General features: G+C 46.8%; 3 protein-coding genes across 3 annotated transcripts; 2 read left to right on the forward strand and 1 right to left on the reverse strand.

Annotated features, from left to right (window-relative positions):
- Positions 1-1,740: 1,740 nt before the first annotated feature.
- Eddm3b (epididymal protein 3B) lies at positions 1,741-2,187 on the forward strand. Its single transcript, XM_057785862.1, has one exon. It carries the CDS (start codon positions 1,753-1,755, stop codon positions 2,185-2,187), a length of 435 nt encoding a protein of 144 aa, XP_057641845.1. The 5' UTR covers positions 1,741-1,752.
- An 11,344-nt stretch (positions 2,188-13,531) lies between these two features.
- LOC130884931 (thymosin beta-4-like) lies at positions 13,532-14,088 on the reverse strand. Its single transcript, XM_057786251.1, has one exon. It carries the CDS (start codon positions 14,019-14,021, stop codon positions 13,887-13,889), a length of 135 nt encoding a protein of 44 aa, XP_057642234.1. The 5' UTR covers positions 14,022-14,088; the 3' UTR covers positions 13,532-13,886.
- Positions 14,089-15,122: 1,034 nt separating this feature from the next.
- On the forward strand, positions 15,123-16,418 carry Rnase6 (ribonuclease A family member k6). Its single transcript, XM_057786252.1, has 2 exons — positions 15,123-15,261; positions 15,589-16,418. Exon 2 carries the CDS (start codon positions 15,595-15,597, stop codon positions 16,051-16,053), a length of 459 nt encoding a protein of 152 aa, XP_057642235.1. The 5' UTR covers positions 15,123-15,261; positions 15,589-15,594; the 3' UTR covers positions 16,054-16,418.
- The last annotated feature ends 2,518 nt before the right edge of the window (positions 16,419-18,936 follow it).

Below are 18,936 nucleotides of genomic sequence, written 5' to 3' on the forward strand. Positions count from 1 at the left end.
CACGTTTATCTCTAAGTTATCTAAACTCAGGTGCTCTCAGTTTCTCCCTGGGGTCACTCGAATAGCTGGAGAAGAGGAGGATGTGTGGGATGTAGTTCGAGCCAATCCCCTGCCCCAGCCTGTCGGTGCAGAATCCTGCAGATTCCAGGATTTCCTTTGTCTCGTGACCAGGTTTCCTTGTTGGTACACAGGCTGGCCTGAAACAACTGGGCCTCCTAAGCTCCCCCACATCCTCCCCACACCTGGCTTTGATAGGCAGACATTTTCATGCCAGGACAAACTGGAAAGAATCCATCAGTGCAGCTGAGCTACTAGCTGTCCTTGCGTTGATAGAAAGCATGTTCTTTTATCTCCACCTGCCTACAGATCGCACTTTTGGCTATGTGACATGGCCAAACTCCCTACACAATATGGTCTAGCCATTCGTAGGCTTTCCCTAGAAAGTCTGTTGGGAAACAAGTTTCAGGGCCAGTTTTCTGGTTGTCTACCCACAGCCCCCGTCTGGAGTCATCGCTCTCCAACACTTTGAAATTCCTTTCCGCCTGGGCATCCTTCTTTGATGTTTGCAGACCATGCTTACGGCTATTCTCAGGGCGAACCCAAGTGTTCCACATGAGAAGACACATGGACAGGCTTGCATAAAAAGATGTTCCTGGCCCTACCAGATGCCACCACCTCCGCAAATTCAGCTATACTTTCTATTGCCATTCCTTTTTTTCTACCACTGTAGACTTCTTGGGATCTCCAGAAAGGACGGAGATTCTGCTCTTCAGATCCCCATCTCTCTGTACCCACCACAATCAGCAACGTGTGTGCTGACGAGGTGAGTGAGAAGGACTGGTGTATAGGAAACTTGATTGAAAGGCCAGGCATCACAGGAAAGAGATTGACTGACATTTTAGGGTTAAGGATGAAAACTGACCCAAATCAGAGAGCACAAGACCTCAAATTCAGCTCCGCATTCACCCCACAGATGTGCCTCCTACCCTGCCCCATCCTCATACAGTCTACCAAAGCGTTTCTGTTGGCTCACAGGCCCATATGTGGCCAAGGCTGTGGATCAGACGAAAGATTCAGTTAGGTACATTCACATAATGAGGGCAGTCTTTCCACACACGGGAGCCTGTCTTCTGTCCAGAGTCACTTCCGTGAAGCTAGTCTTGGCATTTGGAGAATTGAAACAACACTCTCAGACACTCTGTTTCTTTAGACATGCTCAGCAGGTACCTCTGACAAATCTTGGGGTTTGGAAGAAACAAAGGCATCAAGTTCCTGAGAAAAGATGAGAGTTTGTAATGGGGCTGGGTTTCCATTAGGTTTGGGGGGAAGTGCTGTAAGGGGGTCAAGATAGGAGAAGCATCGGGGTGCCATCGATGTGACAGGCAACCTGGGCTATAACTGCAGGGACACAGAACTTTCCTGCTTGGCAGAGACTCTCCTTGTGCCTTCACGCGGGGGTTGGTCTTTAGACTGCCGTGTGCGTGCTGAGGAGTTAGCAAGAGCCCGTTGCGGAGGAGCGAGGGCATTTAAGAGGAACTTCGAGTTTTTAGAATAAATTCCATCTTCTTTTGCAGTTTTATTCTTGGCTCACTCAGTCTGCAACATACTTTTTAAATTTGCAATTAACTTTACTATCTAATGAGGGATATCTCTGGAAAACAAAATCGTGTTACATGAACACAGCCTACAGGTTAGTATTCAGTATTTTCTTCTCTCTTCCCTGTGCCCACGTAGGTGGCCCAGGTGCCTGCTATGGCGTCCTCTCTGAAGGCCTGGGGTGTGCTTGCTCTCCTGCTGTGCCTGCAGCTCAGCCCATGTGCACAGAGCTCCTCCAGGCGGGAGTTCTTGGATCAACATCACCTAAATACAGACAAAGGATTCTTTTTATACAGCTGCGATGCCCTCATGACAGAGAAAGGTCTGAAACCCAAGAGCTTACACATATTTGTTTACATGCCATGGTACAAAGTTGAGCACACATGCATTAGCGGCAATTGGAAATATCGCTACAAAAACTCTTATGTCTGGACTCAGACTCCCGTTAAGGTACTCTATTGCTATTGGGAGAAATTCAAAAAGAAATATACAGAGATAAGAAACTACAACTATGTTCAGTTCCATTGTAATGCAGATGGGTATGTCGATAGCATAGAGGACATGATGTTGATGGAGCCCATCTTAGCCTAGAAAGTCTCCCAGCTCTCTGGGGGAGCAGTTAGCTTTCTCCAGTCAGCCCCTGCTGACAGCACCCGCTGCTGCTCCACCAGTCAGCCCCTGCTGACAGCACCCGCTGCTGCTCCACCAGTCAGCCCCTGCTGAGTGTCTCCCCACCATGCTGATTCTCATTTTACGATCATGCTATGCTGCTCTCTGCCCACAACACCGTTCCTCCCTTGTCTACCTACTCCATTCACATTGCCCTGGCTCGGCTCGCACGGCTTCTGTCGCTGGGACAAAGAGAAATCATTCAGGAGGAACTATTTACCTCCGAGTCTCAGGGCTTTCGGTGTGCAGTCTGCTGTTCTGTTGTCCTTGGGGAAGAGGGAGGCAGAGCATCATGGTGGGAAAATGTGGAGGAGCCCGGGAAGTAGAAAGAGAAGGAGGGGGAGGGTATAGGGACAGGTGACAGTCGCCGCTCCAGCTGGACCCTCAGACCCACTCAGCTATGAGTTCATCAATGGATGGGTGCACCGCCAAAGTAAGCTACAACCTTCATGGCCCAGCAAAGAAGCCGTCAGCACAGGCGCCTGTGGTCGGACACGGGACAGCCAAGTCAAATGCATCTTCTTTGGACTCATGCAGGTTTTTCTTTTTATTTTTTCTGATGTTATCATCTTTATGCCTATCCAAACTGAATGATCCTCCACAAATAAATCGTTATTCCACTGTGTGTCATAGATATGCACAGTATGCATGCAGAGTTTGTATTGTGTGCTAGCATGAGCAGTGTAGTGACCTGCTGTCTGAAGTATGACTAGAACCTTACACTTGGGCTCATTACCTGTGTGCACCTACATGCATGTGGATAGGCCTGTGTGCTAGGGTAAAGACAAGTCTTGATTTGGCTAGTGAACGAAAATCAGGGCAGAGGGGAGCAGAAAACTACCAAGTTGGCTCAAATAATATTGCAATGTCTCTGGCTCATAACAGCTGGTCCAGGAAGTTTGTATGGTTTTTTTATTGTTTTTTTTTCTTTCTTATCCTTTGGTTTAGGATTTTTATTTTGACTTTGATAAAACATACATGAAAAGTATTCCAGTCGTTTGTTCTCCCTGACTGTAGAAGATTCCTAACACAAAACAAATAGTAGGGGCACCAGAGAAAAGGCTCTGTAGGTAAGGACACTTGCCACTCCTCAGAGTACCCAAGCTGTTTCCAGAACCCATATCAGGGGGTTTACAACCGTCTATGACCGACTCTAGGTCATCCAACACCCTTCGCCTCCAAGGGCACCCGCACTTTGTGACATAACCACATGCAGACACATACCTACACATAGTCAAATATAATAATAATAATAAATCTGTTATAAAAAAAACAAGGCAGATATTAGGCTGTTGTTTGTGCACAAGCCATAAACACAGCCTGATCAAAACTAATCTTTCCTGGGATGTTGCAGTGGCTGGTTTCATGTCAAGCTGACACAGGCTAGAGTCACCAGAGAAGAGGGAGCCTCAATTGAGAAATCCCTACGTAAGACCAGGCTGCAGGCAAGCCTTTAGCTCATCTTCTTAATTAGTGATTAGATTGATGTGGGAGGACTTAGTGCATTGTGGGAAGGGCCACCCCTGGGCTGGTGGTCTTGGGTTCTATAAGAAAATAAGTTGAGCAAGCCAGTAAGCAACACAGCTCCATGGCCTCTGCATCAGCTCCTGCCTCCAGGTTCCTGGCCTGTTCTAGTTCCTGTCCTGACTTCCTTCAGTAACGATGAACAGTGGTGTGGAAGTGTAAACCAAATGAAGCCTCAGAGTGTTCCAACGAGCAACCCTGACTAAAACAGAAGTCCCTGTGGCTCAGCGGTGGGTGTGACTCAGCGGTGGGTGTGGCTCAGCGGTGGGTGTGACTCAGCAGTGGGTGTGGCTCAGCAGTGGGTGTGACTCAGCGGTGGGTGTGGCACAGCGGTGGGTGAGACTCGGCGGTGGGTGTGGCTCAACGGTGGGTGTGGCTCAGCAGCAGGTGTTGTCCAGAAGTGGGTGTGGTCCAGCAGTGGGTGTGGTTCAGCGGTGGGTGTGGCTCAGCAGTGGATGTGGCTCAGCAGTGTGTGGCTCTGCAGTGGGTGTGGTTCAGCAGTGGGTGCAGCTCAGCAGTGGGTGTGGCTTGGCAGTGGGTGTGGTTCAGCAGTGGGTGCAGCTCAGCAGTGGGTGTGGCTTGGCAGTGGGTGTGGCTCGGTAGTGGGTGTGGAGTTTTGAGTGAGAGAGTCCCTTCAGTTCACACATTTGAACGTTTAGTCCCCAGTTGTGGTACTGCTTGGTGAGGCGGAAAACCTCCAGATAATGGAGTTTTGCAGGAGGAAGCACACGCTGGAGCAGTCCTCAGAGAGCTGATAACCTCGTCCAAATTCCAATTTGATCATTCTGCCTTCCGAATGTGGTCGGACTTGCGGTCTCTCGGCTTCCTTCTCTAGCTACCTGCAGCCATACTTCCCCACCTTTATGGACTCTCTCTCTAGAACACAGTCACAATAAAGTCCCTCCTCCGTAAGTTGTTTCTGGCTGTGGTCTATTATCACAGCCACAGAAAAATGGCTAATCCAGCAGGTAAGGAAGAAACAGTGCCCTCAGGCCTAGTGACCTGACTGATCCCTGGAAACTATCCCAAAGATGGAAGGAACTCATGATACAACACTGTCCTCCGGTTTTTGCACACATCATGTCACGCCATGCATACAACACACTCACACATACATGTCACATACACACACAAGAATAATAATACATTTTAATGACTTAAATTTTTATGATGTATGTGTGTGGGGTGCCTGTGGAGGCCAGAAGGTGCTGGATCCCCAGAAGCTGGAGTTTCTGGTGGTGGTAAGGCACTGGATGTAGATGTTGTAAACCAGACTCAGGTCTTCTGCGAGAGAAGCGTCTTAACCACTGATGCATCTCTCTAGTCCCAGAGAAAAATAACAAAACAAAACAAACACTCAAAACTCTTCCTCCGTCAACCACAGACAGATAGCATCTGCTGATTCTTTCTTTAGAATGTTTGTCTTTAGGGCCTGGGGAGAAGGGACTCGGGAGTACTTGGTGCCCAAGTGTGAAGGCTCAAATTCAGATCTCCAGGATCTGAAAATTTGTGTTATGTTGACATAAAAATCCCAGACACAGCAGACAACCATAGGCAAAAACAAACTTTATTAAAAGGGGAGGGGCACAAAAAGAAAAGTTTCCTGAAGAGCAGAGAAGGGACCGGTCCATTTTCCTATGGAGGTCTGGGATTCTAAGTGGCTTTGGTGACCTTCTAAGGCTCATCCTCCATTATGGTTCTATTTAATGTCGACTTGCCAGGAATTAGAATCACCTGAACACAGAGCCTGTCTGGAGGAAGTGTGCTGACCGCCCTGATGGACGTGGAAGACTCTTCCCAATTGGGTGTGGCACCTTTTGGTAGCAGCTGAGATAAAAGAGAAGTGGCCAAAAGCAGCTCTTGCTATCTGCTTGACTGGCCTGTCCTCTCCCCCCTGGGTTAATTTGCCCAGTAGCTGTGGCTGTTGCTTCCTTCACGGCTATAGGAATCAGATTTTCCAGGCTTTCCTAGTGGCCTAGGGACCAGCTGCTCCCCAGGAATCTTCTGAACTTTCAGCACCAGATTGGGATTGCTGAGGTCTTGTGGACTGAGAGATTGTTGGTTGTTACTCTTTCCCATCTCAGTGAGAGACACCGCCATGGACTGCTCTGCATGCCTGAGGACTGAGTAATGGCTGGGTTCTCAGCTCTCGTGTGTGTGTGTGTGTGTGTGTGTGTGTGTGTGTGTGTCCCGCTGCTTCTGTTCCTCTAGAGAACTGTTACTAACAACTTCAGGGGCATTCTTAGGGCCCACCTTGAATGGATCTGTCCCATCTGGCCCAGTCAGACACAAGGTCCCAGCTTGTGGGAGGAAAAGGTCGTTTGGGGGACTTTACAGAGAAGTGAGGACGAAGTTGGACACTTGCCATCTTTGCTATCTATCAGGGGTATATTTCCTTATCTGTCTTACAAGGATCTATCTGCCCAGCCCCTACTCTGTCATATGGTTCGTATTTTTTCTGGTTTTCCTTTCTTTTCTTTCTTCATTTTTTCTTTCCCTTTGTCCTTCGTCCTTTCCTTTCCTTTCACCTCCTGGTACGTAGAGCCTTGATGCCCCAACTTCTGAGGAATGAAACTGGCTCCACAGTATCCGAGGGCACATCGGCATCCCTTTCTTCTCGGAGCATCCCCTTTGCTCCTTCCTGTCTAACAATCTAGCACTGACCATTGAGCCCACTGTGGTTTCCCGCTGCTGGTGGTTCATTCTCCCCAGTCGGATCCACGAACTGAGAGATTAGCAAAGACAGTAGCAGGTTTCCCTTTTCCACCTGTTAGAAGTCAGCGCAGGGTCCAGAGGATGGCACTACCAATCCAACAAAAGCATCTTGACAAGGCAAAGCTTGAAGTATAAGGGCAAGCAGCTCACAGGAGCAGAACAAACCCACAGAGTAAGAAACTCGGGAGCTTTCATCTTAATGCAGGAGAACCGTGTCCTTTCCCCTGGCTGAGCCCAACCTCAGCCTTTCACGGTTTCTCAGTTTGAAAAGAACTGGCACAAAGGAAGCGAAAGGAAGAATGGGCGGGCATCTCAAGATCCAAGAATGCAGCCTGGCCTCTGTGTAAACAAAAGTTTTACCAGGTAGGGGACAGAAACAAAACCTTTACAGTGTTTAACAGAAAGACTAATATTTAATGTTCCTTGCATACTGAGAACACTCGGTATTGAAGGAGCTGACTGTGGAGTGTCAAGGTGGGTTTACTGCAGCAGAGTGACCCCCGTGGAAACAGCTCTCACGCTTTGGGGAGGTCTGGGGAAAGAGACTTACCTCGACACTCCCACAACTAGACGCTCCTGGACTTGAGGAAGGTTGTCTGAGTTCCAACAGCAAAAACGTAACCAATGCTCTAACCCCAGGTGGGAAGAACCCAGCACAAAACACGAGCAACATGAAAATCCATGACAACATATTTCCTCCAAAAAATCTCTAACACCCAGTAACCTTTAAGAAGAACAACTTAAGTGAAAATCCAAACCAAAAAAACAAAAGAACAATTTAAAATATGCTCATAGAAGACACAAACTCCTGAGGGAATTCTTTTGTTCTCCAACATCATGCTTTTATTAATTATTGGGAATTTCATACAATTCACTTCAATCACACTTGTTTCCCATTCCTAGGAGGTTCACCTTCCCAAAATTGTGCCCCACAAAAGAAAAACCAAGTCCAATCTATGTTATCCATATACTCACTGGAGCATGCTCAACCTCCAGTGACCAGCCCTTAAAGAGAATTGTGTGTGTGTGTGTGTGTGTGTGTGTGTGTGTGTGTGCAGAATCCATCAGCTGTGAAGAGCCACACTTCAGCATCTTTACCACAGATTTTAAGGACTCTCTTCAGTAGCTTCGTGTCTGGACTGCTTCTTTTGGATGGGTATTGTGATATCAATACCCATCCAATATCATTCATTTTCAGTTGTGAGTCTGCAGTCATCAATACCACTGTACAAGATGCTTCCTTACCCATAGAACCTGGCGGGAGCATGGCTCACAGACATCAACATGGTGTCTGGCAGCTGTACAGATCATTAGACATCAGTGTGGTTTCCGGTGGCAACACAGATCACCAACATCAACATGTCTCTGGCTGGCTGCAGCATGGATCACGGAAGTCTTTTGAGACGACTTAGCCCGGAAAATGAACCTTTCTTTGTCTTGGATATCTTGTTGCTGTTCAGAGTCAGGATCTTGTGGTTGAGCAGTGTGCCCAGGGGCAGGACCTGGGAAAGATCCAGGCTCTGTACACCATCCTGCCCTTGGCGCCTGCAGTAGTGACAGCTTCATGCATGGGCCAGTCTGCTGTCCTAGCAGGAGCCCACAGAGTGAGGTAGGCCCGTGGTGGCCCGAGCCTCCTGGCTGTCTGAGTGTTGTGTCTAGGGGGGTCGCACAAAGATGAGAACACCACCAAGTTTAATAAATCAGAAACAAACTTAAAAAAAAAAAAAACACCACTGGGCACAGAAGCTTATCAGCGAGCTGAGACCACAGCCAGAGATAGTGTTTGTTAGGCTGTGGCAAAAGGCCGGTTTCTGAATCCACTTTTTTTTTTTTTTTATCGAGTAAGGAATTTAATTACATAACACAGAAATATACAAATAGCAAAATCCAGGAAACTGACAGTCTTCAATACAGAGTTTTCCCGTAAAGAGCAGCACAATAGAGGAACCCCATTGGCAGTGGTGTGACGAGCTTGCCCCAAAGAAGGAACAACATGAGAAAGCTGTCTTTAATGAAAAAAAATGAAATTTTATGCCCTGGCAATGCTGAAGCACGCATAGGCAGCCTGTATATGGCGGTTCTGTTGAACTTGTTCATATTAGGTTTCATGGTCTAAGTTGATGAGAACCACTGACCAGGTTTCTTCCTCAAGATGGCACCAGATCAGGAGATAACTGCAATAAATACAGACCCTCATTTTGTATGAAAGATTGGTGAAATGAACCCACTTTTTATAGTAGGGGCACCAAGCATTAGCTCTGAACAAAGGAATTTTTATGAACTTGCCCTGACCCGTGGGTCAGTCAACATAGAGCCTAAGGAGGGATGTGTTTTAACATCAATGGGAAACTAGGCAGCTATCATAAAATATGTTTTAGAGGAGATTACAGCGAAAGTCACTAATTGCAAGAAAACAGATGTCTTTAGCAGTTAGTCAGAAAAGGGACTGCTATTAATACTAGAAGGTTAATAAATTAGAATTAATTGGTTCTTAGACTGAGAACTTAGAGGACAGCAGAAAGTTCTTCACACTATCTCAAGGTAAAACTCAGACACAGACCGCCATACTTTACAACCTCCATTACCAGAGCTCATTAGTCAAATCCGTGTTTCTACCTTGTCCACTGTCTCTCCTGGTTCCTACAGGCAGTGTTTACTGGAGCCCCATGTCTCCCCTTTGATGGTGCCTGTTTCCCATAACAGAGACAGTGCCTAACCCAGAGGTCAGCATCTCTGTCTCCTAAAGGTTAACTCAGTTCACATCCGTTTTTATCAGGGATGGCCAGGACACTACTCTCAATTGCAGGGAGAAGCACTGGCCTTGTAAATAGAACAGCCAGTTGTAAAATGAAGTGACCTAAGCTGATGGAGGCTTCTTCCCAAGCATCTGAGAAAATAGCTCACTGTGGATGACTGATCCTTGATCTGCTGAGAAAGCTGCCGACAGTCTGTTCTCCTTCTCCTAGACTTATAACTTTATATTTCTTTATTTCTAAAGTCTTACTTTTGGAATCTACATTTTTTTCTTCTTCTTGGACTGTTCACTGAGGACTGGCTCTCCTCTGCAAGAACATGCTCCTTTCCCCTGAACGAATTCTAAGAGAAGACAGATTATCTGAATGACATAAAGAAGTCACATTTGGGATATGACAATATAATTCAGTAAAGAGACAAAAACACTGAACAAAATCCAAACAGAAATGATTATGAAATGAAAATACTAAGTCAAAGAGAGCTTCGGTGGATGAGAGACGGGAGCACAGGCCTGCCACTGTCTTGATGACGTTCATTTTCTCTGACACTTGAAGAGTGGAAAGGCGGGAGAGGGAATCTCTGGAGCAACAAGTAAGAGCAGAGGAATTCTCAAACAGAGAAGACGCTTTTACCAGGGTGAGGAAACTCGGGGGAGCACACAACAAGCACATGGAGGCAGAGACCCATGGCAAAGCAGAGGGAGGATTTAGGAATCTGAAATCAGCTTTTGAGGGCCCTTCCTTCCCTAATCTAGGAGTTGGTCAGTTTGAATAAAGACAAGGTAGCTGAAGGGAATGCAACTTTGGGGTAAACTGTCCTAGCCAGCCCTTCTCAGGGCAAGTCTCTCAGTTCCCCATCTTTAGACCCTCTCGCTCTGTCCTAGCAAGGACAGGGAAGGTGAGAGCAGGCTCCCTGTTCCTAGATGTCTGTGAGGAGACAAGATGAGGTGTGTGGTCTGTATCTAAACAGGACTCCTAGGGGAAACAGCCTGTGAAACACCCAACTCACAGTCCAGTTAGAGGACTCCCGGCTCTAGGCCTCTTCCATCCTGAAGGAGCTGTTTGCAGTAAAGCTATTACCATTACTTTATCTGAGGATGAACCTTTTGCCGTTCCCTCATGTTCAATTCTTCGTCTGCCTCATAGACCGAGCTTGATGATCTCCAGCACCCCTGGGACAGGAAACTCTGTTGTAGGATATTATTTCAAGGTGTGTTACTTGTTTATGCTCTGGAACATTTGTTTCATAATGTAAAGATGTGTTTGATTAAATAAAATTCACCTGCAGTCATGAGCTGCACCAGCTGACAGGAAGTGGTAGGGAGGTCAGGTGGAGAAGGGTTTTTAAGGAGGGATGAGGAGAAGCAGAATGGTTCTGAAGAGACCAAGGAGAGGAGGTGAGCGCTTGCTATTCAGCCTCTCTGAGGAGCAGAATTTCACCTCAGCCTTTGAATCTTGCATTTCTGAGAGGGACAGAGATTTAGATAAGTTCCCTTTGAAGCTTTGAAAATATCGGTGCCTGAGGGAACAGAAGTCCCTTCCTGCCTCTGGCTCTTGTTGCACAACCTGAGCAGGTGAGCTTCAGTTCCTGAGAGGACCGCAGTGGCTTAAAAAGCAGCAACAATTTAAGAAAAGAACAACAAACTGTTAGCAACTCAGTGAATCATAGGGAAGACAGTACAGCAAGGCTTAAGACAGAGTAAAAGAATTGGGTCATTTAGTCAAACTAAATGCCACACATTTAAAGAACAGCAATGTAGTTCAGACAGACCTCCTGTTCTCACCTCTTCTCCACGACCACACCGCTTCTGACATGTATGAAGGGACACACGGAGCCTCTGGGGCAGCGTGAACAGTGGGACTAGAAGGGAAAGATTTTCGCACCAAAGGTGTAGAAAATGCTTTCCATAATGCATAGAAGAAAATTTCCCAAAGCAAGGGGGAAAGGCATACCCATCCACATAGAAGAAACACACAGAACACCAGCTAGAACCAGAAAACACAATTCCCATATTGTATCATTTCATGTTATATCATAGCTGAGACACTGAATGCTCAGAGCAAAGAGTATTTTATAAATTGTAGAAAGACAAAATCCTATCTAATGGCAATCTATGGGGACTCATGGTTGGTCAAGGGGCGAAGAACAGGTGGATATTAAGTGCTCAGCTTTGAAGGGCCGCCTGTATCATCCTCTCCAGGGCTCAGAAACCATCAAGACAGAGTGCGGAGGAAAGAATGTAACCGCTGGACGATGACGATGGTGACGGCCCTATAATGCTGTCTTATAGACGTTCACAACACCCATGGCTGCTTGCTAGGGACTGCACAAGACTAAGACCATAAACTTCAGTCATAGGTAGGGGAGAGGCTCATGAGACCCCTCCAAGGGGAGTTCGTTGTATTGATGGTTTTCTGGAGAAGTCACTGTCTTCAGTGATGCAGCCTTTTTGAGTTGCTGTACTCCAGCAGAAAGAGCTTTATAGCCATGCCCACATGAGCAGCCCTGAATACATGAAGGTGCATGGTGGTAGGAAGGAGAAAATGGTGGGAGAGTGAGGAGAATAAGACGCACGCACACACGCACACACACACACACGCACACACACGCACACACACGCACGCACACACGCACGCACACACGCACACACACACGCACACACGCACGCACACATGCACACACACGCACACATGCACACACGCACGCACGCACGCACACACACGCGCACACACACACGCGCGCACACACACACACGCACACACACTAGTGAGGTGGTTCCACAGATAAAGGAGCCTGCCAACAAGCCAGGATTATCTGAGTTAATTCCAGGGGGCTACAAAGTAGAAGGGGAAACCAACTCTTGCAAATCAATCCCTGATCTCCACACATTCACCACGGCACAAGTTCATGTGTGTCTGACTGCACATATTTAGATATTAAATAAATTATAAGTTTAAAAAAGAGGGGGTGGGGGCATGCGTGTGATCAGAATGTAGTGTGTGTGTATGTGTGTTTATGACATTGTCAAAGAAGAAGCTAATTTTCAAAGCTATTTTTAAAGGTGTGTGTGAGGTTGGGAGATACATGAATGTGATTGCAGGTGACCAAAGAGGCCAAGGATGTCAGGCTCTCCCTGGAGAGGGAGTTACAGGAGGTTGGAAGCTTCCTGATTCGGTGTTAAGAACTGAGCTCATCTTCAGCAGAGCAGGTCCACACTCCTGACCTCTGAGCCATATCTCCAGTCTCTTTAAAGCATTTTAAAACACGCTTTCTGTTACTGTTGTTTGTTTGCTTGTTTGTTTGTTTTGTTTTGAGTCACTGTTCCAGGTAACCAGGGCTGGCTCTTGTCAGTATCCATAGCGCTAGATTGGCAGGAGTGAGCCACCATGCCTAGCTGTACAGCAACCTTTGAATTAATTACAGCTGCGGATGTCATTGGTTACCCAGGGAGAATCCATTTAATGGAGGAATGGTTTACCGTAGCTCGCAGTTTAAGTCCACCACAGCTTGAGTCAGTATGCCAGGGAGGCATAAGGTCAGGAGCAGGCTAGTTACAACCGTCTCAGTCAGTGTTGGGTCCACGGGGGTCGCACAAAGATGGGGACAGATCACCGAAGTCTAATAAACCAAATAAATCTCCATGGGGCACAAAAAGCTTATCAGCTAGCTGAGACCACGGCCTGAGATGGATCTGTAAGGCTGTGGCAAAGGCCGCTTTCTGAACTCCTCCTTTATAGCAAGCGTTAGGCAATAACAAAAGATTTTTTACAATCTCAAGGTAAAACTCAGATAAAAATTGCCCTTCTTTGCAATTTCCATTAACAGAGTTTTTCAGTTAAACTAGTGTTTGTATTTAGTCCACTGTTCTTCCCTGGCCTTCCCTGACAGTGTTTGCCAGGGCTCTGCACCTCCCCTGACACGGCCAGTTTCGCACAGCAGGGAAGGGTGTGGGACAATAGAAAACCACAAAGTCAGACGTCACCTATATCCATCATTTAAAAGTTAGCTCACGTCAATTTCTGGCCTTGAGTGGCTGGGGATGGGGTATCTAAAAGCTGATCCTCAGTTTGCAGAGGGCAGCTTCAGTCTTGCAGACAGAGCTATGGGTTGCAAAGAGGAGTAACCCACTGTTAATAGTTAGTCCTTAAGCTGCTGAGAAAGCTGCTGACAGCTCTCATTCTCCTGGGCTTACAACTTATATTTCTTTATCTCTATATTATTTTTTTTCAGGTTTTAAAACTTTTTATTTGCATATTAAAAAATTGTGCATTCCAATAATTAAAATCATTTGAACAAAAAAAATGGCACTCTGATTAAACTGCAGTTTACATCCTGTAGGACACCTTGGACCATCTTGAATTTTACTCTATATTTCACCGCCTCCCACCCAACTTTTTCCTTCGCCAACATGCAAGTTCTTTTCCCTCCCTGCCAGCCAGCCAGATGGGTGGGAGAAGCAGGGGAGGCCTTCCTGGTCAGTAGTTCTGAATCTGATGTGAAAGGGGCAGCACAGTCATTTAAACTTGATCCAACCTCTTTGCATCTTACAAAGTTAAACAGCTAAAAGAAGTAAAATAAGAAGGCAATGCTTGTGGAATGTACAGTACAGATTGGCGGCGCTCGTCTCATTACGATTCGCCAGCTTGCTTCTCCTGTTCAATCGTTTCTTTTGAAGGCAGAGGATTTTTCTCTTGCGTTTCTGTCTTCTTCAATTTCGACTTACCGAATTTCTCGATCTCAGCCATATCGGGTTTGTCAGACATGGTTGCCGGAAGGAGCCGAGCGAGGAGCGCGAACAAAGGGAGTCCGATCTGCTCAGAGGCTGCTGCCGATTGTATCTCTATATTCTTATTTCTATGTTTTTATATTCTTATTCTTGGACTCTTCAGTCAGGAGGCGTAGAGCCAACAAGAAGTGGAGCTGTGTATAAAACCTCCAGCCCCACGTCCTCTAGCAAATCTCTACCTCCTAAGGGCTCCGTACCTCTCCCACCGGCTGGGGCCGAAGTGTTCAGACACTCGGGTCTGTGGGGAAGCGCTCAAACCACAGCCCTCTGTGGTTATCAAAGAGAGATCCACACACCTGCATCTCAGCACTTAGGAGGGGGAAGCAGGAAGATGCTGAATCCCAGGCAAACAAACAAAAAACACTTCTCTGAATAAAAGTGTACTAGTGTAACAATACTTATCTGGGAAAATGCAGAATTGATTAGAAAGAAATAAGGGCAGAGGCAGGGAGTCCCAGTGGAAGGCTTCCCTGAGACGATGAGGTGCAGTGATCCTGTCGTTCACGTCAGGGGTGAGAGGAAAGAGATTCAAATCCAAGTGCCCTACACTTCCTCTTCTTCACGCTTTCGGGTCTCCTCACACACAATTCTGCTTTTAAAGGTCCTTCCCGCTCTGTTCACCTGACTCAAAACGCAGCTCAACTTGGACAGTTGAGTGTCTCTTGTTCCCTTGGGTGTGAGTAGCCATCTATTGGTTCATGCATGGTTGTTTATTTACCTGTCTTTGGAGACTGTAAGCTCCTACACGTGAGTGGCCTAGCATCTGGCCCTAGAGACGTATATACAAACAAGTGATTTTTCATGTACTTGCAGGAACTCATGTTGCCAAGTATACGGCAACTATTATAAATATACAAAGTATATTTTTTGTTAAGAAACTGAAATTAAAGAGCTTCAGAATCAGTGTAGCTCCAGTCAAAAAGGAAGTCCTAACCCTTACCAAATGATCAGGTCCTTAAAACTGAGTTTTGAGCAGACTTGTTTATTGAGCTGAGTTTATTCTTCCTCTTCACTGACATCAAAACTCTGAAGTGCTTACTCGGAGGTGGAGCCCAAGTCCTACAGGACTTCTGCAAAATCTAAACTTCCTCTTTCATGGTCTTAAGAACCCTTCTTGCCCCACCTTTGCAGCTGTGACTGACTTGAAGCAAAAAAGCTCGCAACCTTGGACCGATCAACTACCCGTGTTCTCAGGAGGAACCCAGCAAAACCACCTGGTAAGAGAGGCTCTTCATGCTTCCTGGCCCTGTCAGGCGGGGAGCTGGCCGGGAAATTGCTGCTTGCAGAGGGAAGCTAAACATGAAAGGAGGGAAGTACTGTGTGTATGAACACAGGCCAGAGAGGAGGAGGAGATGTGCCTGCCACTTAGGGAGCACACTCGTCTTCTGTCTTCCTCACTGGGTTTCAGAGTTTTCATAGAATTATGAAACTGGTTTTCTTTAGTTTTTAAGAGTTATGAAATCTTAAAAAGAAGAGAAAATACAGCAAACTGGTTTGCTCTTACTGTTTCTTCTCTTACCACAAACTTTCTTCTTCCTACACAGAAAAACATGGTGGTAGATCTTCGCAGGAGCTTTTCTCTCCTGTTGCTGCTGGGGCTGTGGGAGCCCATGTGTCTCCTCAGCGGCGCTCACCCTAAGGGTCTCACCAAGGCCCGCTGGTTTGAGATTCAGCACATCCAGACAAGTCCTCAGCAGTGTCACACAGCCATGTCTGTCGTCAACAATTACACCAGGCACTGTAAGCCGAAAAACACCTTTCTGCACGACTCCTTCCAGAACGTGACTGTCGCCTGTGGCTCTCCCAACATCACCTGCAAGAACAGTCAGAATAACTGCCACCAGAGCGCGGGGCCTGTCAACATGACGGACTGCGCGCTCACTGGAGGGACCTTCCCCAACTGCCGCTACAGCGGTGCTGTGAAGTTCAAGTTCTTCATTGTGGCCTGTGAACTCCCCAAGAACCCCCCCTACCAGCTGGTCCCTGTGCACTTAGATGCCATTGTCTAAGGCTCGGGACACTTTCCTTCTGTTAGACACAGGTTCTCTTACGCTTCATTCCACTGTTTCTTTTGTTCCTATGAAAAAAGGAAGGCCTTGGAGAATTAGAAAGCCTCAGCTGTCAGAGCAGAGTCAAGACAAAAAGAAATAGGGAGCGTGGGTTAAGATGGGGTTCAGGAATTGAGCAGTTCACCAGCCCCCCACCCAAAAAGGAGAGACAGGATTATTTTTTGCACTGGGGTTGCCTCTGTTGGGGAGGAATATAGAAAATAGATAAAGAAGGTCTGAGCAGCTGAACAATTTATCCTGCAATTGTTTGGGTCAAGCTTCATTGTGCTGTGCTTATAGAAATAAAGTCATTTTCTTTTTCATGTAATAAATTTTGCTGGTTTGTTGTTTGTTTTGTTTTGGTGGTGGTGGTTTGGGGTTTATTTGTTTGTTTAACAGGGTCTGATTTGGTCAGGCTGGATCCATCACCACTCTGTAGTCAGGGATGGTTATCAACCCTTTTATTAAATTTAAAAATAACTTCAACAATTACAGTCAATCCCACTCCTGTGGTCCCACGCTCACTCAGTCCCTTCTTCCTTCCTCCCTGTGAGGGTTGTGTTCCCACACCAGGAGCCTGAAGTCAGGAAACGCCAGGGAGGCAGGCGCTAGAGGTCGCAGGCACACACGGGCTGCTCACAAGCCACGTGGCAGGAGGCACGCAGACCTAAAGATGCACACAGCCACGCGGGTGAAGGTGGACGCTCTAGATGCAGACCTTTGACCTGAAGGCCGTATTTATACCATAGTCTTAGTTCTGTTGCTGTGAAGAGACACCAGGACCTTGGCAATTTTTTTAAAATAATTATTTTCTGTAGAATGGGTAAAACTTTTTTAAAGGTGTTATTTATCATGTATCAATTTATTTATTATGTATACAGTGTTCTGCCTGCATGTATGTCTACACACCAGAAGAGGGCACCAACTTTCATTGTAGATGGTTGTGAGCCACCATGTTGTTTCCGGGCATTGAACTCAGGACCTCTGGAGGAGCAGCCAACAGCCAGTGCTCCTAACCTCTGAGCCATCTCTCCACCGGGCTAGTCTATGGGAAGCCTGTGGAGTTTTTTGATTTAATTTTATTTTGTTTTACTTTATTTTATGCTACTTTTTTTTTTTTTGAGATAGGGTCTCTATGTGGTCCTGTCTGCCCTGGAATTCTCTATGTAAACCAGGCTGGCCTCAGTCCCACAGAGATCTACCTGCCTCTCCCTTCCAAATGCTGGCATCAAAGCTGTGTGGCACTATATGGACCTGAAGCTTTTGCTTGATTGAAAATTGATGTGGACGAGCTGAGCTCCCCGTGGGCAAGGCCACCCCTGGCTGGGTTTCCTGGATGTTATCAGCAGGCAGGCTGAGTAAGCTGTGAGGAGAAAGCCAGTGTACAACACCATCCATGAGCGCCATATCAGTTTCTGCCCGCAGGTTCCTACCCTGACTTCCCTGGATAAGTGACTACAAGCTATAAATAAAATAAACCCTCTCCTTCCCAAATTGCATTTGATCATAGTGTTTTTTATCATTGCAACCACACAAAGGTGGCACACCGTCAAAAACAGTTATGTAACAGAGCATCATTGTTTACTCTGAGGTTCTCCAGACACCCATGTATACCAATTCGTCTTAATAATAAAAGCCCAGAATCAGATATCAGGGTAAATGCTGAAAGATCAGAGAAGAAAAGGAGCCAGTCACTAGAGAAACTTCTTAAGTCTACCGAATCCTCAGACCGAACAGGCAAGATCCTGTCGTCCTCAGGCTGAATGGGTCCGAGATCCTGTCCTCAGCCACCTTATATTTCTGTCTCCACCTCCCAAGTGCTGGGGTCGAAGGCATGACATCCCAAGCTCTGGGACCACCACTGCCTGGCCTCTATGGTTAACTAGTGGCTAGCCTCACCCTCCGATCTTCAGACAAGCTTTATTTGTTAGAGCACAGACAAAATATCACCACACCCTGTTTTGCATTGCTTTATAGCCCCCAGATATCCATTGTCTGCCTTGGTTTAGCTGGTTTATTCCAGATTTCCATATCAGCTTCGTGGTGTCTATATACAGACTGGCCCCCTAGAGCCCTTGGTGTGAGAAATCAGTGCCTCTGAGCCTCTGTGGTGACCCTGGACAGCCCCAGCATGCTGTGTGGTAGGGAAAACACATCTGGACTGGACTGGTTGTGCTGGGAAAGATTTGAGTAAAGGCCCTCCTAGGAATGCAGGCAATCCTAAAGTAGACGCCGCCAGGCTCTGGAGGTGGGAAGCAGGGCATCTTGTGCTGGAAACAATGGGCCTCAATGGGCAGAGCAGCCCCCCAACTAAGCTTCCTTCCTAGCCCTGAGCCTTTAGTTTTATTAAACGTATTGTTTGGAGCCGGAGAGACAGCTCAGTGGTGAAGAGCCCTGGCTGCTCTGGAGGACCCAGGTTTAATTCCCAGCACAAGCATGGCAATCATCCGCAACTCCAGCTCCAGGGATCTGTCACCCTTTCTGGTCTCCAAGTGTGCCAGATGTGTCCATGGTGCACAAACACACATGCAGGCAACACACCTATGCACATAAAATACACACATGCAGGCAACACACCTATGCACATCATAAAATACATTTAAAAATAGGGTTTTGTTTTCTTTCATTGATTTAGATGCTGATTTTTATTAATTTCTTCTGTTTGTTTTGGATTAAATTTGATCCCATTCCCCAGTACCCCTCCTTGTACCTCAGGGTGGCCTAGAACTCACTATAGAGCTAGAACTGGGCTTGAATTTGTGATCCACTTGGCAAGTGCTGGGGTTGCAGGTGCCTCGTTGCTCACTCTTCTGTTTTCCCAGCTCTGGGAAGAACACAGCCAAG

Source organism: Chionomys nivalis, chromosome 12 (genome assembly GCF_950005125.1).
Source record: "Chionomys nivalis chromosome 12, mChiNiv1.1, whole genome shotgun sequence".
Lineage (NCBI taxonomy): Eukaryota > Metazoa > Chordata > Mammalia > Rodentia > Cricetidae > Chionomys > Chionomys nivalis.